We start from the raw sequence: 19004 nt of genomic DNA, 5'->3' as shown, positions 1-19004 counted from the left end.
GGAGTATCAGCCCCCACAGAATTTATGGATGCAATGGTAGTGTCGATATTTCTAGCAGTGTTGTAACATCTCTGAATAGAGTGATTAGATAATATCTGTAGAACACATCCTGGCCAGAATCTTGAGGGGGATTCATATTCATACTCTGGTCTGAGACAGGACAAGTGAAACTTGCCGTAAGCGCTTGAACCGTGTAGCTGAGGAATTGCAGGGTAAACCATTGAAACCTTGTTGCCTTATTACATTTTATTTGCATAATTGGCTTTCAGCTGGTCCAAAGGCACCAATATCATGCTGCACCTGCATAGTTTGACATCAAATAATTGGCACAATCTCCTTTGTATCCAACACTCTGTTGCATTTTCTACCAAGTATGTGTTAAATATTAAATGTCTAACTCTTCTGCAATGTAGCCAGTTAAATCAGCAGTGATTAGCCAGGTCCACTTGCATGATCAAGGCTGGCTGATACTCTAATGCAAAACTGAGCATTTTGTTTGCACACTCCTGCAAAGTGCAAATAAAGTGGTTTTCACAGTTCTTATGTTACAATTATTGCAAGATATTCTGCTTTATGAATAAGCATCTTGAGGTACCCTGAAAGATACTGTTTAAATTAAAAGTTCTTTCACAAGCTTTGGTTTTGATCCTGGGGCAATGGTTGTAGGAGAATCACCACTCCACATAGTCCTGACTCCACACCACCATCAGGGATAACATAGACAGTCCCATCACACTCTCGCTTTGGGCTAAACTCTCTTAGCTGCACATTACTGTTATGCACTTGGTCGAATGGCCACAACTGATACTTCAGACTCTTTCCCTGCTTGGCCACCAAGTAAATCTCAGCAACGGTATCCTCAGGGTAATGAGCTCCAGGCACATTCACTCGTTGATAAAACAGCCCAGGAATAGCAGAATCTTCCTCAGAGAAGTCTTTTAAAGGTTTGTACTTCAGTCCCAGCAATGCTCCTACACAATAATCACAAGCAATATGTAAGCTACTAAATAGGCACTAAGCATTGGAAATCAAACTACTCACATAAAAATTTTGTGTCTTCCCATCATGGTCAAGAAGTCCCAAAACCATATTTTGACACCTCTTGAGCTAGACACAACCAATTTCAACCATCTAGCAATCCATTAAACCCATTAAACACTAATTAAATTGATTTATCTTGAGGCCTATACAGATCACCTCTACACAGCAAGGTGATCATTGTTTTAAATGCGATAGGCCTGTAAAAAATCTTGCAACAGGACATGGTAAAGTAGTGAGATAACAAGGTGTAGAGCTGGATGAACACAGCAGGGCAAGCAGCAGCAGAGGAGCAGGAAAGCTGTCGTTTTAGGCCTATAGCCTTCTTCGAAGAAAGGTCTAGGCCCGAAACATCAGCTTTCCTGCTCCTCTGATGCTGCTTGGCCTGCTGTGTTCATCCAGCTCTACACCTTGTTATCTCAGATTCTGCAGTTCCTACTATCTCTGGTAAAATAGTGGCTTTGTTACACAGCTTAGACAAGAGAATGAGTTCAAATCTCACCACAGCAGCTTGAGAATTTGAATTAAATTTGGAAAACAAGAAAAAAGGGAATTAAAATCCGAATTTGGTTCACTAATTCCTTCCATACCTGCTGTCTTTATCAGTCTGGCTGCTGGGTAACTCCCATTCTAGTATCTTAACTGCTTAGCTGTATTGAATTAGTTGTCCAGAGTGTTCTATCCCAAAAAGCCAGTTTGACATCAGGATTATCATTCATCAATCTTTACTCTGTCTTAATGTTTACTTCTAGGTTGAAGCATCACAAGCAAACATCTCCTAACTCAAGCCTGTACACAGGTGAAACTCTAAACAAGCCTAACATCTGCTTACAATTAATACATGATTATGACAGAGTAATTATGGATGGGCAATAAATGCCAACTTGTGGTCCATGATGCCCCTAAACAAAGTTATTTTATTTTCAAAACATTGCTTAAATTTCCAGGAAAACTGCTAAAGATATTAAGTGTCTTGGTACATTCCTCACAGTTCGATATGTGAATCTTCTATTTCAGCTGATGTTTAGTTAAAATTTCACTTAGTGTTCAGCTCTCACCTGAAATTACTGCCCAGTGAGCTTTATGCCCTTTGCGCAGACAGGGCTCATGATTGAAGTCTTCATCATACCTTCTTTTAGTTAAGGATTTTCCCCAATTAATTGTCCCAAGCTTGCTGAGGCCAACTACGGCATATCAACTGCTGCCTCAGGTAACTCAGCACAGATCAATAATTTAACTTTTTATGGCCTGTCTGACTTTAGTGCATTTGAGCTTTCCTAGTAAAGCATTTGGGGAGCCTGCATGTATGGGATAGAATCATACAGATCAGGATGATCCTAAGATCCATTCCCAATCTGTTCTGTTCTAGCTCAAACATTGCTTATGATTACAAATAGCTTTGAGTGATAGAGAGGAAATATAAATCAGGGTTCCTTTTATTGATCCCTGCCCAATGAACTCTAAACTAATAAAGCGGAGAATCAACAAAGATCCCTACCTCTGATCACCATTAAATCAGCCCTGGGTAAGAGACTGAGGAAATATCAACCAGAGTTCCAGCTCCTGACCACTATCTAGTGATCCCTGTATCAGAGAAAAGGTAAATCATACAGAGCCCCAGCTCACATTCACTGTCCAGTCTAAGAAAGTGCACAGCTGGAGGCAATAGGAAAGGCTAAGGTCACAAACAGCAAACATGCGTAACACATGTAAAATTGCTATAGGGTGGGATATAGGAGAACAACCAGTGCCTATAACTATTTTCAGCTCCTTAGCTTCCTTAGAGATGGACGCTCGGACCAGAAGCAGGTTCCTCTATCCTGGATGGTCTTGTAACCCTGCACGTATATCTAACCAAAGGCGACTGATTTGCAGCCTGATCCTGTACAGGAAGTGGCTTTGTCGAATGTCAATATAAGGATACGGTACTAATACAGGATAACCAGCAAAGAGATGCTGCATTATTCTGGCTTTGTTAGTTCCCATTAAGCCATTATTGAGGAGTTCAGCATGACATTGGAAAACTTCCTCGGCCAGTTTCACCATGTTTGCACCTGGAATCGGATAGACAAAAATAAATCTCACAGGTATTTATTTATTGCATAACCTTGCAAAACAATTTACAGACAATTAAATATTTTTGAAATATAGTGCATGTTGTAATATAGGAAATATGGTCGCTAATTTGAATACAACAAGGCCCACAAGCTTCAATACATGATAGTTTGTTTCAGTGATAATGGTTGAGGAGCGAGCATTGTCCAGGATAATGAGTAGCACTCCTGGTCTTTTTGCATAATTAGTGCCTTGGAATCTTTTACATCTGCCAGAGACAGTAGTCAGGTCGTTGTCCTGAAGGGTCCAAGGAAAGATGGCATCTCTGACAGTGTAGCACTCCCTTTGTACTGCACCAATCTTGTGCTTAAAAACTCTGGAATAGAACCTGAACCCACATTCTTCTGACTTAAGCAAGAGTATCCATTGAGTCGCAACTGACCCTGAAAGTGAGAAGACTGAAACAGACAGCAGAGAAGGGAAGAGAACACAGACCAACAGGAGGAGCAAAGTCTGGAGATTTCTCACTGGAGATACATTATAAGATACCTGAAAACATCTCTCCCTGAACAGTATACCCTCTGGCCTTCGCACAGTCCACTATCTCCTGCAGACCCTGCACCTCACACATGTTCAGCAAATGTCCGGCCATCCATAGAGCCACCAGTCCACACCTGAATCACAATAAAATACAAGGAGCAGTGGTGACTGAGAAAGCAATTGCAGTTTATAGGCAGAAGAAAGGTCCACAGCACAGCACACAATGCAATCTCACATGCAGGCATGAGATGAATGGCAGTCAATCTGCTTTGGGAATTAGTTGAAGGTTGAATATTGGCTAGGACACAGGGAAAAAGCACCCACACTTGGCAGATTATGGAAGGCAGCATTTATAGGTGAGAGAAAAACAGAAAAACTACCCGTGTTCTGATGAAAGGTCATGGAACAGAAACATTAAATCTGTTCCACCAGAGGTGATGCCAGACATTGCCAACATTTTCTATTTCATAGAATCCCTACAGTGTGGAAACAGGCTATTCAGCCCAACAAGTCCACATAGACCCTCTGAAGAGCATTCCACCCAGGCCCATTCCCTCTACCCTATCTCTGTAATCCTGCATTTCCTGTTGTTAACCCACCTAGCCTGCACATCCCTGAACACAATGGGAAATTTAGCATGGCCAATCCACCTAACCTGCACATCTCGGGACTGTGGAAGGAAAGTGGAGTACCTGGCGGGAAACCATGTAGACACGGGGAGGATGTGCAAGTTCCAGTTGCCTTAGGATAGAATTGAACCTGTGTCCCAGGCACTGTGTGGCAGCAGTGCTAACCGCTGAGCCTCTGTGCCCCCATTTCTGCCAGTATGCACCAATGTAGAGAAACCAGAATTAGATACTTACTGTGGACCATCCTGGATCAGCGAGGGTACATATTTATTAATAAGGAGCCATTGCAAATCTTTGTTGAAGCTGGAAATATGAGAAAATCAGAAAAATGTTCAGCCATTGGAAAAGAATCTATCACTTGATAGCACACTTGGGCTCTGATATTAAACTGCAATAGTACATGAGGATGCACTGTTAACCTATAATAACACATAAAGGATGCATTGCTTAGTCTATAAGAGGGCAGTAACTTGGCCAAGCCATTAACTTCGCACAGTATACAGAGTGTTACAACCAAGATTGGAGCGGGGCATCAATTTCCCTTTAGTCCCACTCCTCCACTGGTCATAATGAATTTTAAACTGTGTGGTGATATGGCCAATTCAATAGGCTTTACATTGTATCTGACTTAGTGCTAGAAATAATTCAGCCAGTTTCTTAAGTTAACAATTAATACCTAGTTTATTACAAATAAAACTTACTCAGACAAAAGTGTAAATGTAAACATCAAAAGTGATTGAGTCAGATCCCATGGATTACTCAGCAACTACCTACCCACCCCTCCCCGCTCTCAGGATGTCAGTGACATTGTGGGTTACTAAGTCTCATTTTAAGACTTCACTGTTGAAGAACTGGCCTTTAAAGTACATCAAAAACTACTCCATCATGCATTGCCTCAATGATTGCTCAGTTTCTGGTAGCTCACCACCTGTTCCAGGAGTGACACTCCTCTGGATTCTGGAAACCACACTCTAGCATCGTCACAGGTGCAAATGCATCTTTTTTCGTGGACAGCTAGCTTTATCAAGTTAGTACCGCCCTTGATTTATTTTTCCTGAGCTCTAACATTTGTCAGTTGTACAAAGTGTTACTTGTGGGTTTCCATAACCTTGCTCACAACTGTATTGAAATATTAATGGCACGTGGCTTTTTCCAAGGTCTCTCAGCCCCTAGGACGTACCTGAAGACCAAACTCCAACACATAGCTGTACCGACAATCCTAGATCTCTTTCCTGAGTTTTGACCGCAGAGTTATTCGACTGTGTTTGACTTCTCAGAGATGTTTTTAGGAAGTTGTACTACACTTGAAATGTTAATTGTGTCTCTCTACAGATTACAGAATCCCTACAATATGGATGCAGGCCATTCGGCCAACTGAAGCCACATCAACCCTCCAAAGATGCAGTTGTTCATTAACATGCGGAAGGAAGCAGAACACCATTGCTTCAATTAGAAATCACATTGATGATGTTGCCTAGAAGGGTAACAGAATGTCTGCACACCACAGAACAACCAGCTCAGTGCGCTAATGAACAACTGCATCCACAACCCGAGCTACAAATTTTCGCTAAGACCTTAAAAACCATTTAAAGAGTATCCCACCCAGACCTCGCCTATCCCTCCATTTCCCATAGCTAATCCATGTCTGGACACTATGGGCAATTTAGCATGGCCAATCCATCTAAACTGCATGTCTTTGGCCAGTGGGAGGAAACTGGAAACCCATGCAGACATGGGGAAGAATATGCAAACTCCAGACAGTCACCCAATGCTAGAATCGAATCCAGGTCCCTGTCGCTGTGAGGCCACTATGCCACCCATATGCTGCCAGAACTGCTAGGTTTCTCCAGCACTTCTTGTGTTTCAGGTTTCCAGCATCTCCAGAATCTTGCTCTTATTTAAACAACTGTGACAAACATGGCTCATAATTTTTAGTTTTATATACCTGTTAGGCCTGCTCTGGACCAGCAACTTCACCTCCTCCCAGTCTCCAGTTACTGGTAATCGGTCTTGAGCAAAAATCTGGTATAATTTATTTTGTGATGGTTCAGAAGGAGGGGACAGAAAGGGTGGAGGGAGGGGGGGAGGAGGAGGAGGGACTGACAAATAGTCTGTACCATCAGATGTGTCACTGATGAGATTTTGCTCTCCTTGTGCCATTTCAACATGATGGAGGTGGGACATGGCAGCCCACTATTTAACGTTTGGCTTTGACTTGATAAATTGGAGCATCCCACAACAATTTTTACGAGTAAGTTGCCTCAGTAACTAGTACACCAAGGGTCAGAGATACTGTTGTAATATTTGCCTTGGAGGAAAAAAAATCATTATCATTTATCACTTATTGTTCCAGAAAATATTTGTCTTTTATATTTAATGGGGGAGTTAGGGGCAGGAGATGGGGTGAGTGGTGGAGGATTTGGGAAAGTAGTCTCAGTGGGAGTAATGAAGACTCCATGTTGAGGGAGAAGGGGGGCATGGAATAACTGCATGACATTCAACAATTTAAGAAAAATGATGTGAGGTCCATCAGGAAATCACAGACCCGTTACTATCTGCTGTCAATAAATTGCCTGAATCCACAAATTCAAAATTTCTGAGCATAGAGCCAGCACAGATTTATAAAGGGTTAGATAGCAGGGAATAGTGCTAGTTGTAACAAGGACTGGATTTGCAGAAAAGAAATCAACACAGAAGAGTGGGCGAACAGTGGTTGGAAGCTGGGTCAGTTGAGGTAGAACTGGTATGGGACATGGGGTAATTTGGGGATGAAGTAATTAGGGAATGGGATGGCTGGATGGAGAAACAGTAGTTAGGGAAGGGGTCGATTAGGGATGGTCAGGGAAAATGAAATCATTTGAGGGATGGAGTAGTTGTGAAGGGGTGAGGCAGGGGTATTTTGAGGTGTTGGAGGCAGGGTGGGATGATTGGGGTTGTATAGTTAGGTAGAGTGGAGTGATTCGGGTATTGTGGAGAGTAACGGGGCACTTTGGGGTGAGGTGTGATTTTTATTGTGGGATTGGACTGTGCAGTTTGGGGAGGGGTGGAATGGTTGGAGTAGTTTGGGATGTAACTGAGGGATGGGAATAGTTGGTAAGGTGGCTTTTGGGGTGAGATTGGAGTTGGATCGCTGGGGAGGTTGGAGGGCGATTGGTGATGGGGTGGAATGGTTTTTGGGGAGAGGGAGGGGATTGAGGTGGGTTGGGGTTATTTGAGGTGTTTGGTGTTGGGGAGTGTCGGATAGGGGAATAAAGTAATTGGGGGATAGGATGGATGCAAGTGTGTGTGGGGTACTTAGGAAAGCGGAGGGTCGGGAATTACTGAACACGTTCTAGAACATTCCGTCCCTGAATCCCACTCTACATCCCGCGATTGGCCACGGTGGAATGGCCAATTTGATTGACACCGGTCTAGTCCAATCAGTTCTCTCAGATCGGGTCTGTGCTGTTGAATGGACCCAGACCGTTAGCGAGTCACTGATTCCCCTCTCCCGCCCTCTTAGCCGCTCCTTCTCGATCTCTGTTTCTGTTTCTGTCCTTTCTCACTCCCCGCCGGAGCCCGAAACGTCAGCTTTTGTGCTCCTGAGATGCTGCTTGGCCTGCTGTGTTCATCCAGCCTCACATTTTATTAGCTGGGGAAACCATCCGGGTCCCGCGGGGACACCGACCCTCCCGCCTTCGTCTGATTGACGGGACCGCGGACAAATCGGTGAGCGGCCCCGCACCAGGGCCGGCCAATGGGAGCTGGCCGCGGGGTGAGGGGGTTGGACTTCCGTCGTGGCGCGCGGTGCTGGCGGTTAGGGCCCGCGACCATCCGCTGCCATCCCCCAGCGTTTAGAGCCGGCGGCCGCCCGCAGTTAGCCTGATCGTCTCTGTGTGCGGGAGCTCGCATCGCGTCGCACGGTCGGTTCTTTAGAGCCGCGGTCTCACCAGGTTCGTACGGAGCAGCCTGCGGCGGAACCACGGGTTAAAGCTTCCGCCGACGGGCGGTAGCTTCCGGTTCAGGGCCGATGGAGGTAAAGAGAGGGCGGAGGGTTGGCTGAGAGGGAGAGAGTAGGCCAGGGGTAAAGGGTGAAGGGTGGTAAGGCAAAAGGGAGGGCTGAGTGGCTAAAGGAATGTGAGAGAGGTTGAGTTGATGGGTGGGCGTCTAAGGATACAGCGTATGCCAGAGGAGACTGAGATGATGAGAAATTCCTCCACCCGCAGACTGCTACTACTGTGGTTTTCTGTGGTACAGAAAACAGGCCAAAATACTACGTTTCAAGAAGGAGTTGGATTTGGTGATTTGGGCTAAAGGGATCAAAGGACATGGGGAGGGAAAGGTAGGGTCAGGTTGTAGAGTTTGATGATCAGATGTGGTTGTAGAGAATTGTGCAGCAGGCTTGAAGGGCCGAATGGCCTCCGCCTGTTTTTTATGTTCGTGCACAGAGGGGGCTGTGTGAGCTCTCAGAAGGAGAGGGGGGTAGGCTGACCTTTCCCTCAGAGGTGGGGGAGAGAAGGGGCTGTCTTGCTTCTCAGAGCGGGTGAGCTTGGATGAAGGATGTGAGAGAAGGGGTTGTTTAGTAATCCTGTCTCTGGGTAACGGGCAAAGGAAGGACAATACGTACTCTTAACTTTGGGATCTAGGATGGGGTGTGCTTGAGTTGCTTTAGAGCAATTTAGGGATGTGACTTACATTTCTACCACTTATAGCCACACATTGGGCTGCAGTCCTTTGAATCTGGGAGCGGTGTTAGCGGATGAGAATGGATACGTTTGGCAGCCACCTTTTGTCAGCTTTGGTTCTGCACAGTAACCACATGTAATGCTAGCATGCTGAGCAGCATTTCCTCTCAAAGTGTGTATACAACCACAGTGATTAGTGTTGTTTTGCTGATCAAGACATTGACTTCCAATTCTGGAAGTTGCTGCTGCATTGAGGCTTTGGAAGTTCAGGCAGCCATTAAAACAATTAAGGAGTGTGGTGCTGAACTACAGTGAACAGGTTGAATTCTGCTGATCATCCTTGGTCTGGACTATCAAACCTTTTAAGATTTATTGAATGTCACAGCTTGCCATTGTTGATTTTGAGCTCATGATTTCTGAGTTGAGTTCAACTCTGAGATTTGCCATAATGAAGTTAGAGAGAGGTTTATTTCTTTTGAAGAGTGACATCTATGAGACTGACTTTCACTTGTGCTCATTTCCCCCCTCAGTTTTAATTTTAGTTAGCGCAAGAGTAGAGCCATGACTACCCAAGAGGCCCGTCCAAACCACACCATCTACATCAACAATTTGAATGAGAAGATCAAGAAAGATGGCAAGTATTCAGGGATAGTTCTGGTTCAGCAGTGTATTCGGGTATGTTTGGGTTGGGGACTTCGAGAGCATTAGTGGGGTCTAAGACAATAAATGCTGGCACAGTTAGCAAAGTGTGTACTGAGAGTGAATTTTAACAAACTGCTCCTCATCCCCTCATGTTTATTTAGTTTCTTAAAGGAAATTTCTCTCAACTATCCCTGCGGTGGGAAGTTCTGACTAAGCATAGCTTAAAACAACTTTCTCCCAGTTTCTTTATTGGAATTATTAATAAGTACCATGTATGACCCGTTGTTTCGGAGTGTTCAACAGCCATATGCAAGGACTGTTATAGAGTCGTACAGCATGGAAACAGGCCCTTTGATCCAACTCGTCCATGTGACCCAAATTTCCCAAACTGAACTAGTTCCAACTAACTCCTTTTGGCCAATATCCCTCTAAACCTTTCCCATTCATGTACCTGTCAAAATGCCTTTTGATTTATACATTTAAAAGGCATCCTGAAGGGTATGTGAACAAGAACGGTTTACAGGGAAATGGGTCTAGATTAATTTAGGGTATCTAGTCAGCGCGGACGAGTTGGACCAAAGGATCTGCTGCCATGCTGTACATCTCTATGACTCTGTGTTGTAACTGTACCTGGATTTGCAGCAGTTGCCGTTGAGTCCCTTCAAATCAGGCAGTTGTCTATTTTGTTGAATATGTCCCAAATGTTAAAGACCATAGTGCTAAAGATGACCCCTCCCTGGCTCTAGCCTCTTTGTAGAAAAAAGAGCCCCAGTCTGCCAGTCATCTCTAACACAAACATATCATTTAGTGTGAGTTAACCACTCAACCCCTAAAGTCTGTTCATTCTTTCAATAAGATCATGGGTGATCTGATAACTCCACTTTGCTTACCCACAAAACCCACTCTCCAAATATGGTGTCTCCAATGCCCTGTATAAATGAAGCATAACTTTGTTTTGTAACTATAACCATGGTTCTGGTGTCATTCTTGCAAAGCTTTGTTTGCATCTTCTGTATTGTTTTTGTAAGAGGTTGACTGGGCTTTGCACAATATGACATTATGAATCAACCGCATTTACTGGACATTCATGAACTTGAATTGTGGTTTCAAGTTCACGTTCAAGTCTGGTCGCAATTGTACTTGTGACTGATTTGAAACTGAAGTTGATTGTGTTATGTTTCTTCTCTTTCTAGAGTTGAAGAAATCGCTGTATGCCATTTTTTCCCAGTTTGGTCAGATTTTGGACATCCTTGTCTCCAGGAATTTGAAGATGCGAGGTCAAGCCTTTGTGATCTTCAAAGAAGTCAGCAGTGCTACAAATGCCTTGAGATCAATGCAGGGTTTTCCCTTCTATGATAAACCGATGGTGAGCACTCGAGTTCTTTGTCCTAAGATCTGTACTATATCATGATATTAGCTTTTGTGCTTGTCAACTGATCTGTTTTCCATTGCAGTTAGGCTGTGTCTAAGTGGAGCATAATGAATTTTCTGTACAAAATAGACCTAACAGCCTAGCTTTATTTGTGCTCCATGAGAGTTTACTGATCAAAGTAAAAGATTGTCCAGCCAGAGCTGGTCTCCTTCTGCACACCTGCACATCTTTTCATCAGATGTATTTCATTCTAAATTTCAAACTATCACAGCAAGTTATTTTGCAGGAGAAAAGGATGATGATTTGATTTGTCCCTGCGTCCTTTATTCCTTTACCAAAATTGTGTTACGTGTGAAATTTGGCGGCCTGACATTTAAGCTGAGGAATTCAAGATGAAAATCTTTAGCATCCGGTTTCTATCTTCTGCAGTATTCAAATTCTGTACTGCTGAAAAACTTAGTCTTTTGTGTGAAGGATTTTTCTTTTGGTTGAGAAGCAGCTTAAAAGTTTCTTTGTGCCAATGCAGACTCTATTATTTTCTACACTTGTTGTGAGGTAACCCTTGTGGATATAACCCATGGAGTTTCAGTGGTTTAACAGTTTCCCATTGCCCACAGCGGATTCAATATGCAAAGACTGATTCTGATATTATTGCGAAGATGAAGGGCACCTATGTGGAACGTGACCGGAAGAAGGAGAAGAGGAAGGTCAAGGCGCCTGAGCCTTCTGGCAACAAAAAGGCTTCAGCACCCCCAACAGCTAACGCTGTCCCCCCTCCTGTATCGGTAAGTGTAGCTGGATCTAAACTGGTTATGTAAAGACCTGCACGTGTGTGTGTGTGTGAACTGTGAGGAAATGCTACTTCATTTCCTTGTTAATGGAAGGGGAAGTAGCAGATGATGGGTCAGATCTGTGACCTTTATCTCAGTCAGCTGTACAGCAGAAGGAAGTCTGGCGATGAACACTGCTGAGTTTCCTTCCTACTGATTTTAATTTATGTGGTGTCTTCGTTTACTGTTGTGCTCAACCAACTAACTGAGGGCTTTGAGGTCAGCTGGTTTTTGGTGTCCTGTCCACTTTCTGTACATGCACTCTTTCTAAATGAAATTTACTTGAGCCAACTGATATGTTGAAAATTGGTTGTGAGGAACACTTTCAACTAGATTTTTGGGGTTCGTTTGTGTCCTTCCATGACAACAGTCTTTGCTTAATCTTTACAATTAATTAATTAAATTTGTCTTATTAGTGACTATTCTTTAGTTCTGCTGTTGAGTTTTTTTGGGGTTGGTATTCCCATCTCTATAGGAGAAGCCACAAGTTAATCCCAACATTAATTTGGCAGGTTTTCATTTGGCCCTGCTTCCGTTTTTGGCATTGTGGTTCCTCCCATCCCCTGCGTCAGCAACTGTCAATAGAAATATGTATTTGCTCTAGGGAGAATGAAGGAGAGTGGCATTTTAAAAAATAAAGCTTTTCCTTTCAAATCTGATTCCCATGGCGTCCTTACTCTTTGACCCCAAACTTTGAAAAACTCCCCTTTGACTCTACTTTCAGTCTTGCCCGTTGACTCCTGTATTGTTGGTGGGTGTTGATGTGCTTTGAAGGCATTTTCAAGATTTAACAATCTTATTGAAACACAGACCCTGAGGGACTTGGCAGGTTGGATTCTGAAAGGCTGTTTCTCCTTGTGGAAGAGATTAGAACTAGGGACTTACAGGATACAGTTTACATTAGTTTCCCACTTAAGACAGCAAGGAGATATTTGCTAAGCTTTCCTTCACACTCTTTATTTTGTTTTTGTTTGAGAGAATTCTGTGCAATAGGCATGGCCTGAAATGACTGGTTCTTGGCCGTTGTGTAAAATTCATTGACTTGTCTCCTGAACCGTTGTGTGTTTTATTTTGGTGTTTGTTTGTCGTAGGGCATGCCCATGATGAGCCAGGCCCCACGGATGATGCCAATGCCAGGGCAACCTCACTACATGCCCCCACCGGGGATGATGCCACCACCTGGAATGGCCCCTGGACAGATGCCACCGGGTTCCATTCCTCCTGGCCAGATGATGGCTGGACAGATGCCACCACCTGCTCAGACGGTAAGTCTTCAGTTGGTATGGGAGGTGAAATGATGATAGAATTGTTGTTGTACCCATCCCAAGGGTAATCAGCTGAGTCAGTTGTTATCAGTTGGATGAGAGCTTGCTAGCTTCCTTGAATACTTGAAGAAAAAAGTGCTTCGTACGTGGGTATCCTTGTTGCCCAAGAACCTCTGACCTTTAGGGGGTTTGTTATTGGTGAGTTAGGTGAAATGCTTGGGCTGTGGTTTAATGTTGCTGCCAGTATCTCTTCGCAATCTGATGTATGCCAGGTGCTGAACTGAATTGGATGTTGCTTTTAGAGCATGACAGTTAGGAGCTTGGTGAGGGGAGCTTGGCCATTTGTCCCTCAAACGTGTTCCACCGTTCAGTTAGATCATGGCTAATTGCATCTCCATGTAAAGTTGCATTCTCTCCATACCCCTCGATCCCTTTTAATGTGTAGTGTATGACTTACTCTGTATTGGGTATAGAGAGAATTGCATGTGGTGCCCCTCTCTGGGACCAGGGGATATGTGTATACTGCTGGTACTGAGTGGCAGGAGGGGTTGGTAGATGTTTGTGAAGTGGCTGTGTGATATTGCAGTGACTTTTATGCCACATTCTTAAACTGTCATCTCTCTGGTTTCCAGGTGCCTGAGAATCCACCCAATCACATCCTCTTCTTAACCAATCTGCCTGAGGAGACCAATGAGCTGATGCTGTCCATGCTTTTCAACCAGTAAGTATGGGGGAATGGGAATCATGACTCTGATTTTGGAGTGGGGGTTGATACTAAGTAAAGATGCTGCTAGGTGGTGGGATTAAGCAGCGGTAATGTCACACAAATGCCAGGCAACAACCATCTCCCACGAAAGGCAATCAAACCGATGCCCCTTGACATTCAATGGTATTACCATCACTGAATCCCCAATTATCAACATTCTTAGAGTTGTCATTGATCAGAAACTCAACTGGACTCACCATGTAAACACAGTGCTACAAGTGTAGCTCAGAGGCTAAGAATCCTACCTTCTGATTCCCCAAAGCCTGTCAAACATCTACAAGGCACAAGTTAGTAGTGTGATGGAATACTGCCCATTTCCCTGAATGGGTGCAGCTCCAACAACACTCCAGAAGGTTTGTAATATCCAGAACTGGACTTCAGTAAAGCCTTTGATTAGGTTCCACATGGTAGAATATTTAGTAAATTTAGATCATGGGATTTGGGGTGAGCATGCCAATTGGATACAAAGTTAGATTTACAGTAGGAGACAGGTGTTAGCGAGTTTTGAGAAGATTTGTAGCTCAGGTTGAGGTTCTGGATGTAAGTTTGCTTGCTGAGCTGGAAGGTTTGTTTTCAGACGTTTTGTCACCATTCTAGGTAACATCATCAGTGAGCCTCCGATGAAGCGCTTGTGTTATGTCCTGCTTTCTATTTGTGTTTAGGTTTCCTTGGGTTGGTGATGTCATTTCCTTTGTTGATGACATTTCCTAGAAGCATAGCATTCCAACTGGAACTCCATCAACAAACACATTGATTTGGAGCCCATCTACCACCTTCTGAGAAAAAGAACAGGAAATGACACCACCAACACAGGAAATGGCATCACCAACCCAAGGAAACCTAAACTGATAAATAGAAAGCAGGCAGGTGGGAATAGGTTAGTTTGGTGACATGGTTAGTGTGGACTTGTTGGACTGAAGGACCTGTTTCCATGCTGTATGACTATGACTATGACAAAGCACCACTTCACTCTATCCACCACTGATGGTCAGTAGCAGCAGTGTGTACTATTTACGAGATGCACTGCAGAAATTCACCAAAGATCCTTAAATGTAACTTTCCAAACCCTCAACCACTTCCACCTAGAAGTTTAAGGGCAAGAGGAATATTGGAATAGCGACCACCTGCAAGTTCCCCTCTAAGGCATTCACCATGCTAACTTCTCATACAACAATGTCGCTGTTTTGAAATCCTGGAATTTTTCCTCCTCCAGACTCTGTCTCTCTCGCATGCTGTCTCTCTCACACACAACATTGTGGATCTGGCTGCAGCAGTTCAAGGAAAGAGCTCACCAGGTGACAGATGACAGGCAGTAAAAACTCCCCCAGCTGGCAATGCTCATGAATGAATGAAGTTTTTAAATTATATCAGAACCTTTTGTTCTCCACACTCTGATTTGGGTGGAGAGACCTTTCTGTTGCGATCTCATTCCCTGAGTGAACTGTAGAGTTATCCCACTCCGCTGGTTCTGTTTGGAAGGATGATGAGTCTCAGTGTAAGCTGTCTGGCTTCTCGGAACAGTTTCATGTTGCCCAAACCTGGAAAAATAAGGTTAAACAATGAACCTTAGTAGCCTTATATCAAGAGATGGTAGGTGAAGAACCCAGGAAAGAGGCTACCACTCTGTCTCATGTACAGCATAAAACCCTTAATAACTTCATGGGATGTGGCAGTTACTGACCAACCCTACCTACCAACTATCTATTATCTGCCTCCAATTTGCCTTGAAGGTGATGAGCTGTTACCTTGAACTGCTGCAGTGCACGTGGTGGAAATACCCCCACAGTACTGTTAGGAGGGATTTCCAGTATTATGACCCAGTGACAGTGCAGGGCCAGTGATTATAGTTTCAAATCAGGATGGTGTGTGGTTTGGTGGGGCGGTTCTGAGGGAATGGTATTGTCACGTATCTGCTACCCTTGTCCTTCTAGATGGCAGCGATCACTGGTTTGGAAGATGCTGTCAAATGAGCCTTGGAGAGTTGCTAGCTGTGACAATCAGTCCTCCCAACATAGTAAGGAGGGTCCACACTTCTCTTCCCCTACCCTGCCAACCCAACACACAGCCTGGTGTGCTAATCATTCTTTCTCTGCATTTTTTTAGGTTCCCTGGATTTAAGGAAGTCCGCTTGGTACCTGGTCGCCATGACATTGCCTTTGTGGAATTTGATAATGAGGTCCAGGCTGGGGCAGCACGTGACGCACTCCAGGGGTTCAAGATCACACAGTCGAATGCAATGAAAATCTCCTTTGCAAAGAAATGAGGGGTCAGGATGATTGAACTGGTTAATTCCAGCTTTATTTTCAAAAGCTGTTGTTTTATTTTCTAAATTGTGGGGGAACTGGCCTGTATTGGATTTTTAAAGTTCTGATGCTTCAGGTAAGTGTTAAGTGAGGAGACTCATCAGCTTTGCCCTGCCTATTGGATCACTGTTCATATCCAGGTGTTGGATCCTCCCCTTGCCCTATTCCTGGGTCCATCGACTTAAAATAATTCACTTTTTTTTAATAATGTCAAAAAGCAAATTATGGCCTTCTCCTGACTCCAGGAAAAGGATGAATTCTAGTTCTCCACTTAATGGTATTACTTTGGATTTGGCTGGCCCTGATTGGCAACATTTTTGAGTGAACGTGTCTGACTGGCTACGGCAAGCAACAGTTTGGCTTAATCACACTGTGTAAGAAAGCTCTTCACCCAGAGTCTCCGTGACATTGCACCTGGAGCTTTCAAACTTTACTGAAATAACACAAATAAATCTTTTTTTTATATAACCGCTGAGTTGAATGTTTATTTCTCACTACTACGCTCTCAAACATTACAGGATCATGGAGCTTGTCAACTAGCCCTTTGCAACTCAAGGATCTGTCACTGAGATGGATAAAATATGTGGCAAAAGACCATTTGGCCTAACAACTATGACAATAACTCTGCTAAAGCCTCCTCTCTATAATCATGAGTCCAGGGTTCAATTATCCTCCTTCAATGTTAAGTTCCATTGTTCTTTGTTTTATTAACTTGTTGGGGTTGTGTTGTTAGGTGACTATTCCACTGGGGAAGATAGTAATGAAAATTCACATTGTACGCTGTACACTGTGTCCTGTCTGAACAGCGGTGACCCCCATTACTGAATATTCCAGATTCGTTAGTTGATAGCTGCCATGGACCTCTCCCCAGAGCTTTAACCAGGCTTCTGGATTACCAGTTCAGTAGGATTACTGCTACAAAGTTTTTGAAGATTTGTAGCTCAGGTTGTGGATGATGTTACAGACATGCTTCACCCAGTTGGTGGGTTTGGTTGCAAACGTTTTGTCACCTTGCTAGGTAACAACATCCTGCTGGAAAAATCAAGTAGGCAGGCAACCCAGGACACCACCAATATTAATGAGGACATGACCATGAAATTACTAGATCAATGAGGGACATGAATTTGACTGGAACAACACATCCATAATTGCACAAGCCAAACGGAGACATGCCAGGGAATTCCTGGAGGTCTGGTATTCCAACTGGAACTCTATCAACAAACACATTGAATGAATTAGACCCTGTGTACAAACCCACTGAGAAACAGAACTGGAAGTAATACCAACCACCCCAGCAAACTTGAGACACACAAATAACATGCGCGACAGAACACTAGCACTTCACCGGAGGCGCACTGATGATGTTAACTAGCAGAGTGACGGATATGGATGATTAATGGAATAGTGTAGGTTAGATGGGCTTCAGATTGGTTTCACAGGTTGATGCAACATCGAGGGCCGTAGGGTGCTGTAATGTTCTATGAAGCATTCGCAATCAAATCCACTGGATCGGTGGGCATGTCTACGAAATCATTACTGCAACACATCAAGCTGAAGCGATGTAGCAGTAGATAAAGGTGGGAGGAGGAAATGGCATATGGGTTGTGAATCTGTTAAAAACAGTTATACTTCTGAAGTGCAGCACTGGCCTATACACGTCCATTTATTGAGTGTGGTCTGTAGCTGGTTTAATCACTTTTTTTAATAGCAGCAGACACTCTGGTTGCAGCCCTAGTTCAAATGGAGTTTTTAGTTTAATAAGACCACAAGATATAGGAGCAGCAATTAGACCATTCCGCACATAAAGTCTGTTCTGCCATTCGATCATAGAGGATAAGTTTCTCAACCCCATTCTCCTGCTTTATACCCGCAACCCTTGATCCTCTTGACAATTAAGGACTATCTCTGCCTTAAATATACTCAATGACCCCACAGCCTTCTGTAGAAATGAATTCCATAGATTCACCACTTTAAGGCTGGGGAGGTTGGTCCTTATCTCCATTCTAAACGGTCTTCCCTTTACTCAAAGGCTGCACCCTCTAGTGGTAGTCTCTCCTGCAAGTGGGAATATCTTCCCAATGTCCACTCTGCCCAGGCCATTCAGTATTCTGTCAAGATTCAATTAGATGTCCCCCTCATTCTTCTAAATTCCACCGAATATAGGCCCAGAATCCTCAAACATTCCACATATGTTAAGCCTTTCATTTCTGGGATCGTTCTTGTGACCCTCCCCTGAACCTGCTCCAAGCCCAAAATTGCTCCAAATGTGGTCTGACTACAGAAGGACCCTTTAATCCCCACTCTGTTTTCTGCCAATCTTGTATCCATGCTAGTACCTTGCCTCTAACACCATAGGCCTTCCTGTGTGGCACTTTGTCAAAGGCCTTCTTGAAGTCCACGTTGGTAACATCTGTTGGTTCTCATTGGTCTAACCTGGTTATTAACTCCTCAAAGAATTCCAACAGATTTGTCAAGGCAAGATCTCCCCTCCATGAAACCATGCTGACTTGGCCCTATTTTCCTGAGGACTTCCAAGTATTCGGAAATCTCATGAACTCCAAAATCTTAAGCAATGATCGAAGTCAGGACAATTGGCCTGTAATTTCCCACCTTTTGCCTTAGTCTCTTTCTAAATAAGGGGATTACATTAGTGATTTTTCCAGTCCTCTGGGATCCTCCTTGACTCCAGTGTTTCCTGAAAGATCACCACCAGTTCCTCCATTATTTCTCCTTCATATGTCTGGGGTGTTGTCCATCTGGCCCAGGTGATATATCCACCTTCAGACCTAAGTTTTTCTAGCACTTTCTCCTTGGCGACGGCCACTATGTCTGCCTCGAATTTTTGGGATATTACTCATGTCTTCCACCGTGAAGATGGACCTAAAGTACTTGTTCAGTTT

The 19004-nt window shown here is 43.8% G+C and overlaps 2 protein-coding genes across 6 annotated transcripts; one reads left to right on the top strand and one right to left on the bottom strand.

Moving 5' to 3' along the window:
- Positions 1 to 210: 210 nt before the first annotated feature.
- On the bottom strand, positions 211 to 8264 carry actmap (actin maturation protease). Of its 2 annotated transcripts, none has more exons than XM_048522264.2 (7): positions 8192 to 8264; positions 6208 to 6570; positions 4497 to 4565; positions 3643 to 3767; positions 2963 to 3092; positions 2097 to 2167; positions 211 to 971 (listed from the first exon to the last, which is right to left on the bottom strand). In XM_048522264.2, exons 2-7 carry the CDS (start codon positions 6444 to 6446, stop codon positions 628 to 630), a joined length of 978 nt encoding a protein of 325 aa, XP_048378221.1. In that variant the 5' UTR covers positions 6447 to 6570; positions 8192 to 8264; the 3' UTR covers positions 211 to 627. The 2 variants fall into 2 exon arrangements, with proteins under 2 accessions (XP_048378221.1, XP_048378220.1); XM_048522263.2 differs by lacking the exon at positions 8192 to 8264 and adding an exon at positions 7884 to 8187.
- snrpa (small nuclear ribonucleoprotein polypeptide A) lies at positions 7787 to 16572 on the top strand. Of its 4 annotated transcripts, none has more exons than XM_048522267.2 (7): positions 7787 to 7970; positions 9457 to 9560; positions 10762 to 10934; positions 11558 to 11725; positions 12862 to 13035; positions 13668 to 13756; positions 15905 to 16572. In XM_048522267.2, exons 2-7 carry the CDS (start codon positions 9488 to 9490, stop codon positions 16062 to 16064), a joined length of 837 nt encoding a protein of 278 aa, XP_048378224.1. In that variant the 5' UTR covers positions 7787 to 7970; positions 9457 to 9487; the 3' UTR covers positions 16065 to 16572. The 4 variants fall into 4 exon arrangements, with proteins under 4 accessions (XP_048378224.1, XP_048378222.1, XP_048378223.1 ...); XM_048522265.2 differs by lacking the exon at positions 7787 to 7970 and adding an exon at positions 8019 to 8194; XM_048522266.2 differs by lacking the exon at positions 7787 to 7970 and adding an exon at positions 8215 to 8277.
- The last annotated feature ends 2432 nt before the right edge of the window (positions 16573 to 19004 follow it).

Source organism: Stegostoma tigrinum, chromosome 39, assembly GCF_030684315.1.
Source record: "Stegostoma tigrinum isolate sSteTig4 chromosome 39, sSteTig4.hap1, whole genome shotgun sequence".
In the NCBI taxonomy this organism is placed as follows: Eukaryota; Metazoa; Chordata; class Chondrichthyes; order Orectolobiformes; family Stegostomatidae; genus Stegostoma; species Stegostoma tigrinum.
This window is presented reverse-complemented; position numbering and strand designations above follow the sequence as displayed.